At 46.4% G+C, this 21,427-nt stretch overlaps 1 protein-coding gene across 1 annotated transcript in view; it reads left to right on the forward strand.

Moving 5' to 3' along the window:
- LOC131293928 (protein grainyhead) overlaps positions 1–21,427 on the forward strand; it is a 133,491-nt gene that overhangs the window by 61,277 nt on the left and 50,787 nt on the right. Inside the window, exon 2 of the mRNA XM_058322337.1 lies at positions 14,853–15,015. Coding sequence (XP_058178320.1) covers positions 14,853–15,015 — 163 coding nt within the window. The remainder of the gene's footprint in view (positions 1–14,852; positions 15,016–21,427) is intronic.

A 21,427-nucleotide genomic window follows, 5' to 3' on the forward strand; every position in this document is an offset into this window, starting at 1 on the left:
GGAGAACGTCCCGAACGAGCGAGAAGGCTCAATTACGGTCTCAAATTAATTGCTTGTCGTTACCGAGGCGGGTGCTTCCGTTTGACGATCCATTTACGAGCCCCTTTCGATCGGGTCGATCGATCGATCGTTCGAGGACTTCTAAGGTAGCAGGCGCTCTCGTCTTTGGAGCCGTTTTGTTTTCTTCCTCCGCCACCAAAGAAATGGAAGGTAAATTTTCGTTCCCCACCGATCGTTTAAGGAAAATACCATTTGATCGGTGTTGGCTTTGGGCCATTTGCAACGTTTCGTAATCAATATTTTTTCCTTCGATGCCACCACCGTCAGGTCACATTAAAATTTTTGGGAAGACGAATCGCGCTCGCTGGTGAATAGGAACGAAATTAACATTCGAATGACATTTCGAGGTGATAGATTTTACCGACCTCTTTTACACAAGCTCGCGTTTTGTTGTGTCCGTCGTAATAATATGCAGGTGTGCGTTTATGTGCGTGCGTGTGCGTATGCTTTTGATTAGTCTGGTGATGTTGTTGGTGTGATAATTCACCCCATCCGAAATGTGTCGTCTAATTTCGACCTCGAATAATCGATATGACAGAGTTTTGTGTGCGTGTTTTTTTTTCCTTTTTTCAAACCTCCTTCCACACACACACGCACATCCTCCGCTCGAAAAGACTTCCTATCCCGTACATCACACTCCAACGGTGCATTATCGCACGCGATGTGTTGTTCGTGGAGCAAAACACCGATTTCCGAGAAAACAATCGTGATGAAATCTGATCTGACGCTGCTTGGGTGCGATAAAATTTCGTTTCGATGAATATTCGGTAGATATTCGCGATGCTCGTCGAAGCAGTGCGTCGCGCTGGTAATTTATGATTTGTTCAAGGTCGTGTGGACTCCGGGCGATGTGTGGTTTAAATTAATGCGGTGAGAGAATGTGGACACTGATTTTCAACATAAATTGATTCAAATGGGCATGTAGGCGCTTTGTAGGGGATTTGGTATTCAAATGGCGGTGCTTTTTAATTTCCACGCATAAGTTTGTCGAACATGTTGTAAATATTAATTTTTGGGAAAAGTAATTTGCAATTCATCCCTGCTTCGTATTTCTCGCTGTTGAAAATGTTAATAGGCATCGTCAAACTTTGTTGCTAGCGGTATTTCCGCAACCTGGCATGCTCTAGATTTCCTACTCCATTGCGAAGTTTGAATTACACGCGCACTCGAAAGCGCACCGGCACACACTCACGAACAAATCACCCGCGACGCGAGCGAAACTAAATTGGTTCACTAACTAAATAAATTAAAAAAAAGGCTACCCGCACACCCTTCCCCTTGGCAGGGCAATTCCGTATGGATCGTAATAAAAATGGCAGGTGGCAAAATGGCTCCGTAGGGGAGGTGGGGGTGGCGAACTCCCTCTCACTCTCGCATCGTCCGGGGCGTGGCTCTCAGTGAGATATCTGGTGGAGGGAACGGTCGAGCATAGGTGGGAGTGCGGGGCAAAAAGGCCCTGGAGGAATAAATGGCAAACATGGCGCTGATTTACGGTCAGCTAGAGAAAAATTAATAGCACTCGGCGGAATTAGCATACAAATAAAAATTGTTTTACATATTATTAGCGATACTTAGTGTGGCGTTGTCGGTGTTTCGATCGTGTTCAATCATGCCTCTCGATCCTCACTCCCCCCTTCGAACACTACTTTCCGTGGAACGGTTTCTAAAACTCCCGGTTGAAGTCTACGGGGAAGGACCCGCTCGGGATTGATTTCTTTTCCACGTGGAATGCATTACTTGAGCCTTTTTTTTGTTTACCTGCGAAATAACTAGGCATTTCTAGTGCACAATTTATGGAAATTTTATTTATTCATTCCAATAACGCCATTGCAAGATTTATGATCATTGAAGAAATCGAAGGATAGTTCATAAATTAATTTCATCAGAACAACTTTGCATGTTTTATGTTTTGTTTGAAACAAAAAAACACGAGCTGATGTGTGAAAATCCACTTGAAACTTGATACTCCTTCAAACAAGCATCACCAAGTGCGGAAGTGTTGAGCTGCCGTCAAAAAGAGTGAAGTTTTTTTTAATGAATAAACCATCCTGTCAGTTTCACTCACTTCTTGAGAATGGAAATTATTATTCGAAGGAAAAGATTTGATAAAAAGTGAACAGCACAATTTCTAAAACCCCGAGCCGGGCGTCTTCAGAAACACGAGCTGTCTTTTTTTTTCAATTCACCAAATCACAGCCGTTTCCATTCTCGCATTACGGAAGGAAAGAACAGTGTATTTTCTTCCTTTCGGAAAAGGGGTTGATTCTCAGGCCACCACCTGAACGAAAGCGCTCCGTTTTGTGCAAAAGCGAGCCAGCCCGCTGCTCGACGACGGCGGCTTGTTATTCTTTCATTCGCTTATCAAAATACAGTTCCGCGTGCATAGATATGCAAATGAAGCGAAACACTCTCACTTCCTCCCCGGGGACAGGTCGCACCCCACGACGAAAAGCGTACGCTCATGTTCTTGCTTCGCGTTTTCCCTTGCGCTTTGCTTTGTTTGGGGCCTGTTGACGGCTAGGATACGCACGATCAACTTCCGCCGTTACCCTAAGGGGTGGTGGTATTATGGATGGAAGGAGTGTTCGAACGTTAAAGGAACGTATGGACGAGATTTGCTAAGAATATGTTTCACTTACGAAGGGTGAGGTTTTTTTTCTCAAGTTTCACACCTTACAATAATTTTCTTTTTATTCAATTTACAAAGCCAACCTAGTGGGAATGTAGAAGCATGTTAATCACGACCAATAAATGTACTGTTTGGGAAGGCTCTTGTTATTAGGTTGACAAGAAACATTTAGAGCGACTCTATGTCTCGAGAAGGTTTGGTGGAACTATTGGTTTCGTTGTGTTTTTGTGTTCATTTATTCCTTGCAACATTTTCGTTCGGTTATTTGGACTCCTTACGGTTTTGTGAACTCGAATTTCCGAACCCGAACTCAAACTCTTCTGCAGACGACGAACCCAATCGGCCGCCCAGCACCATCAGTCCGACTCGCCGATGTCGGCCGACCCGTCGCCGGTGCACGCCGGTGCCGACAGCAGCAACATCATCCACCTGGCCACCGGCAACTCCACGCCCAACTCCTCCAGCAACAACACACCCCTCACGTACGCGCGGTAAGCCCCACGCGAAGCGGTTTCGGACGCAGTACAAAACAAATCGGTTCGATCGGTTCTTCCCTACGTTTTCAGATATTATGACCAACAGTCGCCGCTGACGACGGGTGGCATGATGGGCGGCAACAGCGGAGGCCATCCGGGGGTATCGTCCAGCCCGGTGGATGACGCGGGCGTCACCGATCCGTCGCTTTCCCCCTCCCTGAACCTCATCCAGCAGCATCACCAGCAGCAACAGCACGACCAGCAGCACGATCAGCACCACGGCCAGGACGATCAGCACCACCACATCCATCACCATCACCACCACCACCACCATCAGCAGCAGCAGCAGCAGCAGCAGCAGCAGCATCAGCAGGAGCAGGAGCAGCAGCAAATTCATCAGCTGCACCACAACAACAATGGCACGTTCGTGTACGAGTACTACAAGCTTCCGGACGGCAAGGATGGCCTGCAGTGGAGGTTCGTACCTCCCACTGGAACTCGATTGTTTCGAAAGGGAAAGATCACGGAGGTGGAAGGACCACCCAACGAATGCCATTCACCCGAAAGCAACAGACGGGCAGGGCCCCTCGCACCATCGGGATCTTCGGCATCTTCAGCGTCATTAAATCCCGCGTGCGATCGTCGATCCGCTCGCTCGATTAAGCATTGTTTCGCCTGCGTACGCGATTACAATCGAAACTCCCTCCCACAGCCGGCTTTTCCAACCCCGTGGGTGGCTTTTCAATGGCCTCCGGGCCTGCCCCGAGTGCGATCCATTATTCATTACGATCGTTTGCGGTTCGGCTTCCGATTGGATCGGTTCGGTTTTCGGGAGATCGCCCGGCAGATAGATGTGGCCAGGGGTTTTTGTAATTGTTTTCCTCGGTGCAATTAAGCCAAGCGCATACTCCTTGCGGCAACCTCCGCGGAAAGCTATCGGGAAAGGTTATCGTTGCTCCCGAGATGGATGAATCGTAATCGATGATAAGCGCGATGAAAAGAATATCAGTGGTGGGTCTGAAGGGAAGAAATTCAATGCCCCGGTAATGACTTTCCATTGAACTTTCATCATATTTAAATGATAAAGAAATCGTTCAAAAATAACTGTGATTTCTTATGCATATTTTAGGTGTTAAAATCCTGAAGTAGAGTATCGAACTTAGTTTTTAAGAAAACAAGCTGTCCATTCTCTTCCACAATTTATAATTTTTATATTCGCACAGCTCCGTTTAAATCTCTTACACAAACATCGTGCGCGTCCCACACAGTGCGTACATCATGTTTACCCTCACTCTTCACACTTTCGGTCGACGCGTGATCATCTTAACACCTTCTTCCAAGAAATCGAACACAAATAAATCATCACCAGCGCTGAGTCAACCTTAAGAGAGGTATAAAAAAATCATACACACACACATACACGCACTTACAAATTGTCGGAAGACTAAGGTGAGACTTGATGCTCATCCATCACCTGTCACTTGCAGGTTTCGGTCGACCGCGGGCGCCAACGCCTTTCTTTCGTGCGCCACAGTAAGACGCCTTTTCGCGTTTTCATTCTCTGCCAAAAACAAGAAAAATGTGCAACAATAAGTTGAGGGAAAGATGAAAGAGGCACCACACGGCCACATTTGTTCGGTATGGGTTTGGCGCATACAGTATTCCGCTATCCTCACGTGTGCCGAAGCGATGACCTAAAGCGCTTTTGGGTAGCGGTAAGAAAACTAATACTCAATAGGGAAGAGTCTTCGGCTCTACTGAACATTATTTTCAGTTTTATCGTCGTGACCTTCTCTCCGCTCGCTGGTGATCTTTGTTTGCCTCCTGTTTCTTCCCAACCGCCCACCTCACCCGCGAGCTCCCACCTAAACCGTTGTTTGTGTCGAATTGTTATTTAAATATTTCATTACATACCGCGCACACTTATCGCACTTCTGACGGGAGATGGCCCACCCGGGTGAGAGGGGGAGAGGGGTTATTGGGGTAGGAAAATTACAGTTATTCTTGTTATTCGCCGAGCTTCGGCTTTCTTCCACCGAACAGCGGAACGCGAGAGCTTGCGTGGCAGCTTACGTGTGGCGATCCTCGCTTGACGCCATTTAGAGTTGAAGTCGTACGATAAACGGTGTGTTTCTTCTGCGCTGTCTGGTATCTTTGCATCGCCCTACGTCGGTAACATGGGCCTGTCGAGGGCCTTCGCATACGTAGGAATGCTAACGGTGCGAGGTCCGAGGTCCGGCCTGACGTCTGATATCTAAATTTATATCCTCACACACGCGAGCGAGACCCTTTGCTGCCTCCGCGAATCGCAATCTTCAGCCGAGGGGCCGAGGGCGATTTTCCATCGCAATGCATCGCTGCCGTGCCCACCCATCGCGAAAAATCCACCCACCCATTCGGCGGGGCCCGTTATGATCGGCGTTATGATGATGGCGCGCGCGCGCCCTCGCATGAAAACAAACGCCGCAAAGGGCAAGCACTTTTCCGCGCTTTCCATCGCGGGCCCGGAAGCCAACCATCTAATCGGACGATCGGCGGCCGAATGGGCGATCGATTTCGGGAACCGGGATCGTGCCCTGGGTGGCCAGGGGAAAACGAACGATTTGGCGTGGGATTTTAATAACACACTCGACGGTGGATGATTGGAACGTTCTGCTGAAGCTGGATGTTTGAATGGAAAGGAGCATAAAAGTTACACTTTGAGCGTGAAATATAGCCCCGTATTTATGGCGCGTACAATATTGCCAATTTCATTCGACACGAGCGATTGATAAATATGGTTTTGATTTGGTTTAAATACAAGCGATTAAATATGCAAATAAAATTCTCATGCGGCGTTTCGGCTCGTGTGCCATTTTCAGACACTTTATTTCCAGTTAGTTTTTTTTCCAAGATTTGATTTAGACTAATGTTTTTCTGGCTAAATGTTCCTTTCCGAGGGAAGCTTAATTTATGTCACACATATTAATAAACTAGTTAATCAATACTTCCACCACGAGCGCTCGTGAAGGGAGAGATGAGAAATCCTATAGAACATCCCTTTACGGAGGTGTACGGTGAACGCCGAGAGTACTTAATCACCTAGACACCTTTTCTTCCGCCATGGCGAATGGATTCTCCTTCGTCGTCGTCGTCGTTATCGTTTCCATTCGGAGCCGCCACCCGATCGGTGCGCGGGCAAACGTCGATGCATAAATTACCGTCCGCGCAGCGCGACGAACGAACGAGAAAAATATTGATTTATAGGGACTCCAGCTGAACGGCGGACGCTACAGGAAGCCACCATTTTGGAGGCCGTTCCGCGGATGCCGTTCCTTGGAGTGTGAATAATTGCCCACCTCGCCAGCGCCGAATCTGTGCCGTGTTCGGATGTCCAAAGCGCTCGCCTAGAATGCGAGAACCGTGTGGCGCTCGATGCGCGCTCGGGCCGTAACCGCTTGGTTGTCTCCGAAAATCGTTTTCGATACGGTTTCCCGGGCGTCAGAATGGACGGATTTTCGATCCACCGTGCGCGGTTCGGTGAACAGGAAGGGAAAAGAAGCCGAAAAAAAAACTGTCACGCGGGGAAAAGATTATCTTTACGAACGCGGGGCTCGGGAAGCATAAAAACGTTTTAATCCAATAAATTAAAATCCTCCTCCCCGCGATACAGGCAAAACAGAAAATCTTTCTCCTTCTCGTGGCGAACCCCGAAAATATTTCCTCGGGCACCAGAAAGGAGACGCATTGGTATCGGTAGAAAGGGAAATCTCTGGAGAAGGGAATACGAAGAAAGCGCACGAAATGGAAATCGAATCGGTGTGTGCTGGACCGAGAGATAAAGGAGACACCGCGTGCACGTTACGAAAACAGGTAAATCAAATAAGGTGGAAGGGAAGCAAAACATCCCCGAAGGGTGTCTGCATGAAGCACATATTAACACTCCGTTAATAAAGTTCAACTTTTAAAAACCTTATGCCGGAGAGCTACACAAAGACGTTTTGTGTTCCAATTTTTTACGTAAAAGATTCTTCCATTCCGATACTGCATTCGTATCGGTTGCAGCGGAAAAAGTTGCACATTGCAGCTAATAAACGCCATTGTTATCAGCCCTCTGCCTCTTACTGTGGGGAAGGATAATAAAATATGTAGGTTAAACATCTGAAGAAAGCAGAAGGGTAACTACTTCTTGGAAAAGTATACAAAAAATGTTTAAATGCTGATTTAAAACCCAAAAGAAAATATAACAAGGCTCTGAATTTTTCATACATCAAAACCCAAAAAGGAAATCAAACAAAGTCCACCCATATAACAATGCAAATTATCTGTAATCGCTCTAAAAGTAGATAAGTATTTTTAACTTAGTTCGATTCAACCAACAAAAACATTCGAGCTACCATAGCTAAAGTTCCAAAATCCTCCTTACATCGCATCCGTATCAAACACCGTTTTTCCCTCCGGTGGCAAGAAATATTTTAATTTGATTAGTAAGCATCGCCGAGGTACGAACATAAATTAGAAATTAGACACATTCAACCGCAGATAAACCGTGGAAAACTTCTTTAAAAACTAGGCGGACTTTGCCGATGACGGTGAGGCTTATTGTTCACGAGGGTTCATCCCGGACGGGGGTTTTCTCCGCCGAGAGAACCCATTTTAAAGTCGATTGAATTTATTTTCGAATTCAAATCAAATCGATTCCTCCGAGCCTTTGTTTGATGCTTCGCATTCATCGCGCGTTGTGTCTTAAAAGGGTCAAACCGAATATTATAAGAAGATCCGTTCGTTTCAAAGGAAACGATTAAACTTCTTTTTTTTCATTGTTTTGTTATGCTGATATTTGTTAATGTGAGCGAAGCCGTGTTGCTTATCGCCGCTAATGAAATTTTATGAGAATTTTAAGAATGTTCAACATAATGCTTCAAAATATCAACAGCGCTCGTTGGAATGTTTGTTTAATTGGTTTTTTTATTTCAAACATTCTTGTGTCTTCCGAAGGCATTTGATTATTTTATACAACGTTTCGTTTACAACTACCATTTAAGCGTCCACTTTGTGCTGGACTTGATTGCAAAAATTTGCATTTCAAACGTGAACCGATTTCATTTCGAAATTGGCATTACAAATTGCATTCCCTTCTATTTCTCTCCATTCCCTGCTACTCACATACGCCGGAAGGTGCATTGTGCACACATAAATGGCAGTAAGTATGCAATTCAATTTGTGCCAGCTGCCCCGCAAAGGGGCGGATTTATGTTGTCCCTTCCTGATGGTCCTTAAGACAGGAAAATGTCCACGACGGAAAAGGGTGTTGCAAAACCAATCGGCTGCAATGTTTGTCTTTCCTGAAGTTGTAACGAGTTATTTGTATGTTGAATGCCAAGGAATTTCCAAGGAAGGCTAGGACGTTTTATGATACGTTGATTAGTAACAAACGAAATCTTTTCCTTTTCCCAATATCAAAGCTATGCAACAAACTAAATGAGACGAGTAAAAGTAGATCTCAAATTTAAATAACAATAGCAAGCGTTTATTAAAACGAACTTATTAGCATACCACCCGTTGTATGATCGTAAAATTCTTTGTTTCGAAACATCAGGACGGTGCGGTGTGCTCTTTTCTTCGCTCTTTCCTTTCCAATTATTACTTCGAAAGTGCTACATCCCAGGGTGTGTGAATCATAAAAAGACGAAACCACTTGCTTCGAACCTGCCTCGTCAAATATCCGAACGACGGAAGACCGCGCGTTCGCATCGCATCATCGAATTCCGGATCCGGAATCATTGGGTAAAAATTTCGTCCCTCCTCCCCCTATCAGTCGATCGGCCAGGCGTGAGACATTTGTTCCAATTAAGAAATGTTTCTGCCTCTCCAATCGAGCCCGCACGATCGCATTCGAAACCGAGCCCGAGCTCCCGGTTCGGGGTGGAAAATGAGGAGACATTCTTCACCGCGAACCCGTCGAACGTCGCCCACAGTGCGATGTTTTTTGGAGGCGGGAGAGAGAAAAGAAAAAGAAAGCTTGCGACACGGGAAGCCTGTAAGGGCTTTCGATGAAATGCTCCTGATTGTGCCATTATATAGCTTTCATTGCTCAAGCGGGCTTCGCTACCGGAATGCTAGGATCACGGGACCGTAGAAAAAGGGCGTTAGAGACCTTTGCCCAGATTCATTTCTAAGATCTCGATAAATCAGATCGTAGCAAAACGAGTAGCAAAAGGAACATGTTGATGCTTATCGTGGCTTAGCAAACATTTGACTTCTTCCTTCCCAATTGAACGCCGATCGGAAGACCCATTTATCCTGCTTCGATTACTGCGAGACAATGTGGAACTAGTCACCGGTGTCGATTGACTGCGCGATCAATTTTGCGATCTCTCTGAAGACTTTAAATCTTTGCACGCGACAAAACAAAGCCGGGTTCGTCGCTGACGGTCGCACTCCCACTGATTGAAGTCTTTTGTCGTAAAACGAAACGATACAAATGTTAATTCCACACGCTCATCGGTAAAAGCCGTTCGGCGTAAAAGTCGAGAAGGGCGTTTTATTTGCTTTTATTTCGAGAGAAAAACGTCCCCGCCTTCAGTCGGCTATCATTTGAATATCGACAAAAGCACCTAAAATTGAGTGCAAACAAAGTGTTGCGTTCAACCCGGAGTGTGCACCGGAGCTGTTGCGATAAAATTTAAATGAAAAAAGCCTTTCCTTCGAAAGTCTAACGGGCTGCTGCTCCCATTTTTTCGATCGCTCTTAATAGCTCAACCTGGCAGTGACGATGAAAAGGGGCTGAAAGCAAACCCTCCTCCTAGCGATCGGAGCATTTTATGGAGATAAAGTTTTGGGATCGGGTTTGGTTTTTTTTTTTTTTTGCTTTCGGTTGGCCTCTCAACTCCTTCGTCAACGCGATAAACCCGTGCTTGTCACCTGCCACTGGATGGTATCCTACTTTGAATTTTTATTTGCTTTTTCTGTTATGTCAAGCTCACAAACAAACAAAAGTAGAAGAAACAATGGGAAGGAAGGAGAAAATATGATAGATAGCGCTCAAACGGCAGCTAATCATATTAGAGCCGAAATTCTTCGGCTCGACAGACCAAGCAAATGGGATTTTGATGCTGCTCCCCACGTCTCTTCCCACCCTCGGTCGCTTTACTCTCGCTTTAGATGTATACATTTTATCCGTTCCATTCTACCTATCGAAATTGCTTTCCAAACTATCGGCTTATTGACCGCAGGAGACGCTCGAAGCAAAGACGCTGCAGCGCTAAATAGATAAAACAAATGCCAAACAGCCACCGTGGAACGCTTGCCTTGGCTACCGTGGATTAATTCGGGCGCAACACCTCGACGAGGGGAAACCGACGCCGCCACCGCATGGGGGCGAGGCACTTGATGGATCTCCAAATCGGATCCATCCATCCGTCCGTCCATCCATCCATCCATCCATCGTAGCTTCGGCCCAGAGGGACAGTAAGATGTTTTCGGTGTTCGGGAAAATCTAGGAAACCCCTAGGCCTAATCCAAACTGACATGTCGGACCGTGGAAACTCCTTTCGTCTCGGCGGGTGTTTGTGAACCTGCCAGATCCTTCTCGGAGGGCAAATGTGCCGCCGAGAGGCCAATGGATTAATGCCACAAACAAATTTATTTTCCATGAATTGAACACTCTACCATAATTTACTTCTGCTCGAATCTCGGAACGCTTTGAAGATTATTGAACGCGTTTAAAAATGGTTCAACACACGTTCACGGAATTCGAATCGGGCGTGTGTTTTCTATGGAAATGAAGGCAAAGCATTATAAGTAGAGCATTTTAAAAGCATTCATCCTATAAACCAATTTCTATTCCATCCCTCGATTTCGTTTACCTCAACAGCATCGTCTATCGATTGCAATACCCTCCGGAGAAAAGTGAAGAAAGGAAAAAACACTCTTCCCTGCTCATTATTATTTATCATTTTCCGAACTGTTATGATTACGGCCGCGGTGCTTTGCGTTGCGTTTTCCCTTCGCGCCCCTCGTGTGTTGAATTTGTTTGCCGTCAGTGCGCCTGCTTTGCATCCAGCACCGGCATCGAGCAGCAGTTGAAGGTCGAAGGACCAAGCAGCGGCATCCTTTCGGGCTGTCGGTGAGAGAGACGTAGGCAAAAGGTAAACTTAATTTATAGCCACCCAGAAAAGTCCTGGGAGCAGGATTTAGGCTTTTATTCGCTGGAGAAAAAAAGAAATCTTACGGTTTCGTTTCCTTTGGGCAAGAAAAGGAACTAGAAAATATAGTTTTCCTTTCTCTAATTTCCTCTCTCTTTCTCTTACATCGACGAATGGACGTTTTTTTCGGTCGCAAACACCCTTACTGTTGATTCAATCGAAAGGATCACACTGGCAGAGGATCGCTTTCAAATCCCAGATTAATTTCCTTTCATTATTCCACTCGTCCTTGCCTCGCGTCTCTGCTGCACAATTTACTTCCATCGAAGGCACGATTAATCCTTACGAGGCCAGATAGAGAGAGGTCCTGAGAACGGAATCCGTCGACTACCGTTTTGCCTTTTTCCATGTTGTTCTACTTAAACACGTTACCGAAAATGTCACAACAAATTTTTTCTCGACACTTTGCTGCTTCGTTAACGTTCGTTACAGCGAATTGTGAAGTTGTATGATGTCTGATCATGTGTTAATTATTTGGGACGGAACAAATGTACCCATGGCCATTTTGTGGCGAAAATCTTCCAAAAGGCAAACGTCCACGAGTGGAGAAGAATAAAATTATCGGGGCCTTCAATGTCAAGTGAAGTTCCATTCCAAAAATGTCCTTTAATATTCTCGAACACCTAAGGAGATCCTTTTCCCTAATGCATTCCCAATGTCGCGGCGAGCTGTTAGCCAGTGCGTTTATATAGCTTTTTTCCTGTCCACTGCACAACGCACAACAGTTGGTAGACCCTGGCGTGCCTAACGGAACGTCACCATACCGACGACAATTATACGACCACTACCGGTCATAAAGAACCCATTATCATCCCTTACACCGGGTGGAAATCGGACCGGACCGGACGGACGTTTCGGGTCTCTTCTGTTCCCAGTCTGTCCCCGGCAAAGTCTCCGCAAGGTAGCGGCTAATTGATGGGTTTGTTCTCGACCGTAAAGTCGTTTTAATGCTTTTCCACCTGGAGCTATCTCATTTCCCCCACTTGGTTTTGAACTCCTATTGAGTAAACAGTTTTGAGCTAGTAACCTTGTTTTATGTGATTTTCATATTAGTTTATACAAAAAATCAAGAAGCTGTGTTCAATATTCAAGCTTTTCCATTTATCTTGAATGTCCTAGAAAAGGTACTAGATTGGAATATTTATTAGATCTACGGGAATGTCTTTTTTTGTTTCGATGCATCCAAACGGTAGATGCAACCGAAACTATAAACCAAACTAATAAAACCTCTGACGACAGTCGGATGAAGTGCATCGTAACACGATCTGTAAAACAGTTTCCGACCGTTAAGCACACGATCAAGATTTGAACAAATTAGCCCTCGAGGAAAAACACATCACCATCGGTCACCAAACGTTTCCGAAACGCCGTTGCATATATTGTTTCCTCCAAATATTTTATCCCCTCGGAGACAGGTTAATTCACGATCTCCTCCTCTTGCGGTGTGTTGTAAACTTTTTATAATCATCGTAACGTTCTACCGAATGCACTCATCCCAGGGCTCCGATAGCATATCGGACGATCATAATCGGAATACAAATTCAAATCTCTCTCCCTCTTTTGTCTCTTCCTTCGATCGATCGCAGCGGGATCGATATCCAAACCGCTGGTGAAACGTCTGGTTGCATGCATTTAAATACCGTAAAGTTTACACCATAAATACAGTTTTTGTTTTGAGTTTTCTCCTTCCCGCCCACTGCCACCTGTTTCCCATCCCCCTTGGGTTTCATCTCAGTAGATCTCAATAAAAATATTTACGATCGCTCCAGATATCACGCGAGATTGGTTTTTTCGGGGTGTCAATAAAATGGTTGAAGAAGCAGAGGAGGAACCATAAACAAAGGGACACGGACACAGAAACAAAATCCCACATCCTACTGATATAAAAAAGCAAAAATTGCCGCCTCGATTTTATTTCAACCCCCCCGCATCCGCCCGTTTGCAGGAATGAAAACAGATAGCCAAAAGTCCGATCATCATTCGGGCGGAGAAGAAAGGGTTGCGGCTGATTCGATTCTACTCTTTTACGATCAATCAGTGCGTTTCTCAACTTTTCCTTCCCTTGCGATCGCTCGACGGCGGGGGAATGGCTCGTCAGGGGTGGCGTGTTTATTATGAATTTATGTAAATTGAATCCGCCGAATTGTTGCTCGTTTGTTCTGCGTGCCGGTTGGTTTGTGTGTCTTTGATTGGCGTTTGCTGCCTTTATGTTCGCTTAAGTAAAGGGCCAATTTAGAATTTAATTAGAAATCAGATCGAAGCAGGGATCGACGCGAAATGTAAATGTTGCTCCCCTACACAAGGGATGCTCGTAACGGGTATGATTTTGGGCAAGGATATTACTAGATTTTATGGAGTTTTTCGAGGTGGATTAAAAATCCGAACCGAATGTTAAACTAACGCAGGGTGTTTTTCGTTGATGAAAAGCTCACATTTTGATCATGTGTCGTGCCGGTGCACGCCCAACAGAAAGAAAGCAATAAAACTATCCGATGTTTACAATCATCCACGCACACTTTCGACCACCTGCTCGTTCTCTTTCTGTCTCGTGGTAAGGATGAATATTTTAATTACATTTATAAACCCCACCGAGTGCAGCTGAAATGTAACGGAATCAACGGGAAAGCGCATGCATTTTTCATTCATAATCAAATCCCACTCCGGGAGCGCGTTCCGCTAACGAGATCGGGGCGTGCTCCATCGACGGATTCGATTTTTATGTTTCAATGCGGCGTGAGGCGTTAAAAATTGGCGCAAGAAAGCTCACTCCCCACTTTTCCCCACCCTTCGAATTGGGTAAATTGCCTGCAGGCGAGCGCAAACACTTAATAAGGTTGGCACTTAAAATCGAAGTTTTATGTTGACGCGTCGCACAGATTTACGAGTTGATGAGACCGCGGTTCGTATCTCGGAGTGGGAAAGAAGTGCAAAAGAAAACCGCTCTGCTGACAGTGCCATGCCCATCGAACATCATGTCTGGGGTGGAGGGGTCCGGTGAAGAACGGTTTATGTATTTAGGAAAGCGATGAAAACCCTTCAGGAGGATGCAACCGGCGAGCAAACGAATATTTAGACATCATAATGTCGCACAGTTTATGACACGTTGTATTATATTCCCATTTTCTCCGGTAGCTTTTCCCGCCCCGTGCTTATCTTTTCGCCCCATTTCTAATGATGTTTTTTCTCTGCCCCCTTTTTCCTTTTTTTCTCTTTCAAAAACATTATTAAAATCTGCAACACTTGGCCGCGCACTTGCACACTTGGCGCAACGTTTACGCCGCTTCCGTTCCTGTTCCTGCGCAATTCGGTGTTAATTATCCCTCTCCGGCGCGGCTCGAACTGCGTCTACCTTTCGTTTGCAACACGTTCGTCGTCAACACCGTCATCATCATCGACATCGTCATCGTCGTGCGCGCGGGGACATGTGCGCACTCGCGCTGCTGTTGTCATTTGATCGTGGATCGCTTGTTGCTTGTTTTTTTGTTGCTACCATCGACTCAGCGCGAACACGGTAGGCAAGCTGAACGGGCAGACCACGCCCATCGACGTCTCCAACCTATCGCACGCCGACTTGCAGAACTTGCTCCAATCGTCGCAGGCGGTCAACGTGAAGCGCGAGCCGGAAGATCTGCGCAAGGAGCCGAAGAATCCCCGCAGCCAGAAGGTAAGTGGCCCGTTGTTTGTTTTCGTTTAGCTGTAGCGAGTAGATTTGTGTAGCGTTTCATCAGTAGCGTACATCATATTTGTTCGGCATTTTCCCGGTCTACTGCGTCTATTATTGTAAACTTTTCGCGCTCGATCTGTTCTGCATCGCAAACAAGCTGTCTCGCTTTCTCCCGTTCTCCGAAGCACTCCGAGGATGCTGTGAGTGTCGGTGCGAAAAACCTCGTTCGCTGTTGTCGTCTCGCTCGGACGTGCACCACGTGCACAACAACTTCGGTTCGGCTGAGATCCGAAAAGGGGCACTCACAAAACTGCTCGAATACGGAGCGCCCAGCAAGGATGGTCAAGTTTATTGCGTTTTCGAGCACACGATCGGGTTTAGTCTACGGCCGGGCGCGTACATGCGATCGTCCATGCGTGATGCTTTCGCATCGAGGACAACCTTCAGGGCCGTGTCGATGTTTATGTTGATGTTTCAACTAATGCTGCTACGTCGTTTTAGTTTTGATTGATTTTAGATTGTTTTTTTTTTAAATCTCTCAAATGGCTTTAAACTTGTTTATTTTACTTTATTCGCGTTCCATCTAAGCGAAACTTTGATAGTAAAACTGAAAGCCCTCTTAATCTATTCCTTTGTTTTAATTTTGTTTTTGCGCACCTTCACTTGCTCGATAAAAGAAAGGACTCCAAGGTGAACGCATAAAATCGTCCACAAAAAAAAACCAACCAAAACCCTCCCGTATAAAAAAGGAGACTTTCAATTTTTCCGATAATTTAATTTGGCCTGACAGCTGACAAAAAAAAACGCCACCAGAGCGTCCCACCTTCTTCCCTGGCCACCGCACGCGCCGCATCCTTCCTGATTCGATGGTTTTGTTATGTTTTCGAACCGGCCGATTCGAACGCCCACTTGCCTTTTTTGGTTTTGTCTGCTCCGACACGGGAAACGGGCGAGCGAAAGCGCCACCGCTCCCGAAAGGACCTGTCGCAGCTGTTTACGTGATGCTAAAACCACCACCACCACCATCACCGCCTTCCCGCCCTGGCGTCAATTGGGCCGGTTTTTGGGGCCGAAACGCGCTCCGGGTGATTGTGTAAAAGCCACCCGGGCTGCGGGACCGGCCGCATAATCTTCGGCGCTCAACGCAATCCATCTACCGATCGCACTAAATTCTGATATCGCGCCCGATCTGACTCCCTCTCTCTCTTCTTTCCACGGAGGATCGAATCCTTTTTCCCTTCCCCTCTGGACAATCGTTAACGGCGACTTTCCTTTCAAAAACAAGCGAACGGATCTCGAACGGAACAGGTTGCATATTTTGGCAGCCTAATTTGGCGAACTGTCCACCCTCTTCACTTTGCAACAAGACATATTGTTAGATAAATGTTGTTTTTTTTTAAATTCATTTATGTGTATCTATTTCACTTTTTGCTTTGGATGCAAAAAGGAATTATTCAGGTTTGTAATGTTGTTGAAACTGATATAACATATCCTACCTCGGTGGTTTGTATCCTTTCGAATTGAAAGTACCCTTTCGGGTGAAAGCAACCGCGCTCCCGCTTTACTCGAGTATCCTATTCTCAACCCTCCTCGCCGTTGCTCGACTTATTTGTTTCGTTCCCATTCCCTTTTTGCTGCACCCTTTCAAATTACCGGCGTGCGCGAATAATATTTCTATATTGATCTGTTTGTGTTTATTGCGATTTTTTGTTGTTGTTTCGCCCTCCCCGGTTGCCAACCCCGTTTCGGGAAGGCGCTCCTTTCCCGAAAATTGCCACTATCGTGCTGTTCGGCGGTAAGCTCGGCTCGAAAGCGGGGCATCCAAAAGGATGGCTTACGTCGCAAAGCGCGTGATGCAATTGCATGCCGCCACGAAAGGGGAAAGTGTGGTGAAAGAAAGCTGCATCCCTCTCTCCGGAAAGGGATGAAAACGCAAAAAGGAGCGTCTCGAGTGCACTCGATAATTTTTGCACACTTTCCCGGTGCCGGTTCCTTTGTCCTTTGTGCTTAGTGCGAAGCGAAGGGGGAAAATTGGAAAGGGTCCGACACGGCGGAACCTTTCGGAAGCCTTTTGATCGGTAGCACTGTTAAGTGGATAGTTTATTGCAATTCATCGCCCAATTGTTCCGATCAGCATGAGGAAATCAATCGGGCCTTTCGTCGCCTTGAAGTCGCCGAAATTGGAGTTGTTATTTTATTTTGATTACTTTAAGGGATTATATAGGCACAACATTAGGCCAACAACAGGGCAAGTGCAAAGTGCAATGTTGTGATGAAAATGAAACCACAAAACCCCTTCGGCAACCCTTGCACCGTGTAATGTGACATCTCACGTATTGGGTCACATTTTCAAACACGTTTCCAGCAGACCCCAACCAAGGTCACCGTTGCTGTGTGTGAGGCTTCCGAGAAATTGGGCTCTTAAAAAAATGAAGTCGTTCACTTCACTGCCATTCCCCTTTGGCGGACGACCCAACGCGAAAGCTGTGGGAACAGAACACACTACGTACGCCGGAACATTTGACCTCTCTCCCCCCCCCCCCCCCCCCCCCCACTTCCGCTCCATCGGCCGGTGGCCCCTTTTCATGCTGCGACCGGGAGCATAAACGCATACGAGTGTCGCGTCGCGAATTACACCATTAAAACGCGCAACCTTTAGAGTCGACATCTAAATCAAATCTCCGACCGGAAGGAAAGGGGGCAGAAAGGAGCGATGGAGGAGATCGTTTAATTTCCCTCCTTGGAGAGAGGAGTCGGGGGGCGTCAGGCGTTTTACGGGCTACAAATCCGTGGCGACACTCGGTAAAAATAGCGAAGCATAAACAGGACAGGACACAGCGCGATGTTTGCCCGGAGCTCTATGTTCGTCTAAACAATCCACCATTAAACGGCACTAACGCCGCGGAGATCGCCGTTTTATGACCCATTCTGTGTGCGTTATTGCCGTGGTATCCAGCCGGGGTTTTTTCCCCCTCTTTTTTCCACCAACGGGCTTCCGTTTTCCGGACCGTAGAATTCCCCCCGCGGGAATCAGCTCGGTTTCTAGGGCAGTTACGAGTTACCGTGTGTCGCCGAAGAAGACGATTTCCAGGAAAGGAAGACGCACTCGGTACAATGTTGTAGCGAGACGCAAACCCATGCTAGAATTGTCCTGCGAACAATGGTGTCAGCGAACATTTTCTTTCTTTAATGATTTCGCTAGAAAGGTCTTAAATAAGGACACACGCATATAAGCCATTAGCGGGAGCATGTTTCTTTTTGCACTTTGTTGAGCAAGTTTGTTGAAACATGGAATAAGTCTCAACTTTTAACTTATTCTTTCCGGATACCTTTCGCGTCAATCATTTCAATCCTTCCTCCGGAAAGGACTCGTCAAAGACGAGGGATTCTGTGCGAGACTCTGCGCAGCGTAAACTTTATTGCAGGATGTTTACACAATCCGTCCGCTCGAGACGTTTTCCGTTTGCTGCATCTTCGACCAAGTCGGCAAGAAAGCAGACAAGGAGCGCAACAAATTACAACACTCACGGACGCCCGAAGAAGATCCCGCGGGTTCGCGAAGACGCAAGAGTGAAAACCCTTTCGGTTGAAGACGCTCAAGCGGTCAAAGGAAAACCTTTGAGACGGAGGGAAAGCGGATGGAAAGAAAAGAGATGGAAACGGGACGAGTCGAAGGGACAAACACCTTGAGGCGAATGAGGAGTTCGTTTGCGTTATTGTACTTGCGTTCCTGCGTAAACGCATCGCGCGTACTTGCGCATCGTCTTTTACCATCTCCCTCTTTCTGCTACGCTGTCTCTTTCTTCGCTCACTCTCTCTCTCCCTCTTGCGAAGAGCTTTTCCACCTTACCGTCCTTTTCTTACCGTTTTCTTACACCTCTCTTCCCCCACTCACACTCACACACTCTTTCCCTTTCTATTCCCGCTGTCCATTCATTCGCTTCCCTTTTTCTCCCTTTCGCTCCACCCTGCAAGCCTCTGTCCATCCCTTTCGAGCACTCTTCCTTTATTACTCACGCTCCTGTTGCCCGGTACGCACCTCTCTTCGCCGTGTGTCTTCCCGGTCCCTTCCATCCAAAGACGACCGTTGACGACGGCGACGGCGACGACGACGGCGAAGACGGACCAGGCAAACACAACGTACCGTGATTACGACCGGGCTTGATTTAGTCTGTCATAAGACGTTGATGTATCGAGATCGAGTGTACCGCGTCCGAGCCGTGTTTCCGCCAAAGGTTCTCGTAATCTCGTTGACGCCGTCATCATCGTCATCGTCGTCAGGAGGCGGCCTTGCCGTTCGCCCTGGACCGGAAAATCTGGTGCCCGCCCGCCCCGAAAACTAGTCGCGCACGCGTGCGTGTGTGTGTTTGTGTGTGTGGGCCGCGATTTGATCTGTCCGATCGCGATCGTCCGGTTCATGGTTTCGTCCTTGTGTTTTGAATATTGCTCATACGTGCGTGTGCGCCGGTGCGTGTGTGTTTCCGTCCTCGGGACGTCGATACGGAAACGGAAGTGAATAGTTTGGAGCCGATTTTCGGCCAACCAATTGATTGCAGTTGAATTGCAAGTGAATATTCGCTATCGGAAGAATTGTTGAGCGAAAGAAATTGTGTTTGTGTGTGGTAAAAAAATTTCGCTCCAAAGTTGGAAGAAAGAAAAATAGGTTCACCAATAAACAGCACAGGGTTTTGTGGTGAAATTAGTGATTCATCCGTTGCGCTTTTAGTTTCGATTACGCTTCAGATTTTGTGTCCGCCCAATTTTCCAAACCAAAAGAGTGTCCTTTGAATCAAATTGGTGAGTTTAGAGATCGTCCTCCACCGGGTCTTCGAGTCTTCTTCCAAACGGGTCTCCGAACGCTTCGCATCAGTTGTATTTTTAACGAGAGATTTCTAAATCAATGGAAAAACGAGTGTTGAATTTTGGAATAATGTAAACTAGTTTCGTGGAAAAAATAATTTCCTAAGAAAACGCTCACAAAGAGTGGATTTATAATTACGATGAAAACGATGTTGTGAAGTGCTTGTGCTGCTTTTCTGTGCTGTTGAGGAAATCAATTAATTCAGAGTGTCCAAAGAATGTCTTCAGTTCCCTTGGAAATGCTCATCCTTGGGCATTCGCATCGTGCGATCGAACCGAATCGATGACAAACACCCCGGAATGTCCTGCACTGTAAAAGTAAAAGGACAACGGCCTAGAGCGGGCCGTGGAAAAAAGAAAAAATAAATCGTACTCTACACTGTAGGCGAAGCAATGCGCGGTCGCAAACGTTACGTGCCCGGGTGTGCCGAGGTGGACAGTAATTTATTTTAAATATGACAGTTTAAAGCAAAATTTGCTGCCCCAAACCGCGTGCGGGATCGATAATTTACTGCTCCTGCGCGGCCTCTTCTTTCCTTCGCGCTGTTGGTGTTTATTTGTTTCGTGTGTTGTTTCTCACAGTCGTGCCGACCAAGCCGCACTCTAGTGTTCGGGAACGTTTTGGGGCGCGTCGACGCTGCTCTGAGGCGTGACATCGAGGCCCCCGAGATGGGCCTCCGGATGATAATTGATCCTTAATGTGCCCGACACACCGCGCTCCGGCCGAAGCCCTTGCGTGTGTGTGGTTTTTGCTCGCTGGTTTTTCGGTGCGTTGCAAATTGTTTCGTACGTGTTTTACTTTGGGGGTTTATTTGTGAGACAATTTAATGCCCCGTTTTCTGGTACGGAGCCACCTTACCCGGGCTGCGTGCTTGCGTGTCCTCACCGTGCGTGATGTGCTTCTCAAGAAGGAAACGCATGTGCGTTTTGCTTTGACACTGGATTTTTCTCTCGAGTTGTCATGTTTTACTTTTTAAACACCAAACTTTCAGCGTGCTTTCAAGTTCCAAATGAAGCGTTACCAATTTGTGAGTAAATTGTTTTCAAGGATTTACTTTTGTAACCAATCATTCGTTTTAGGTATTGCATATAATGATGTAAAAAACTCTTAAAACATTTGAAAAGAGTATCAACAATTTAATGGCGCTTGAAGGAAATGAATATCGTTCCTTGGAATGTGTACTTAAATGATAAGCTTTACCATTGTGAGGGAAATAATTATACCATTTCCACTTCCGTTTGATAATCAAAAAAAAAAGCTTCACAATTAAACGAACACCAGTATGGCAAAACCTTCGTGTCCAGCTTATCACCTACGCCCTTTCGGTTATCAACAGCCGACACGGTAAATACTTACCCAGAGAGTGTCATGTAAAGTTTGACTTCCTCACTCGACCAACGACAAACTTCACGACGCATGTTAAATGTGTGTTCCTTCGCCTTCCTTCTCGTGATAAACGAAAAGAACACACCCGGTGGGTTACTTTCTCGTTTTACTGGTGCTAACAAGTGCTAAAGTTCGTCGAACAGTGGCCACCTTTTGCACGCCGTT

The sequence above is a fragment of the Anopheles ziemanni genome, chromosome 2, assembly GCF_943734765.1.
Source record: "Anopheles ziemanni chromosome 2, idAnoZiCoDA_A2_x.2, whole genome shotgun sequence".
Classification (NCBI taxonomy): Eukaryota; Metazoa; Arthropoda; class Insecta; order Diptera; family Culicidae; genus Anopheles; species Anopheles ziemanni.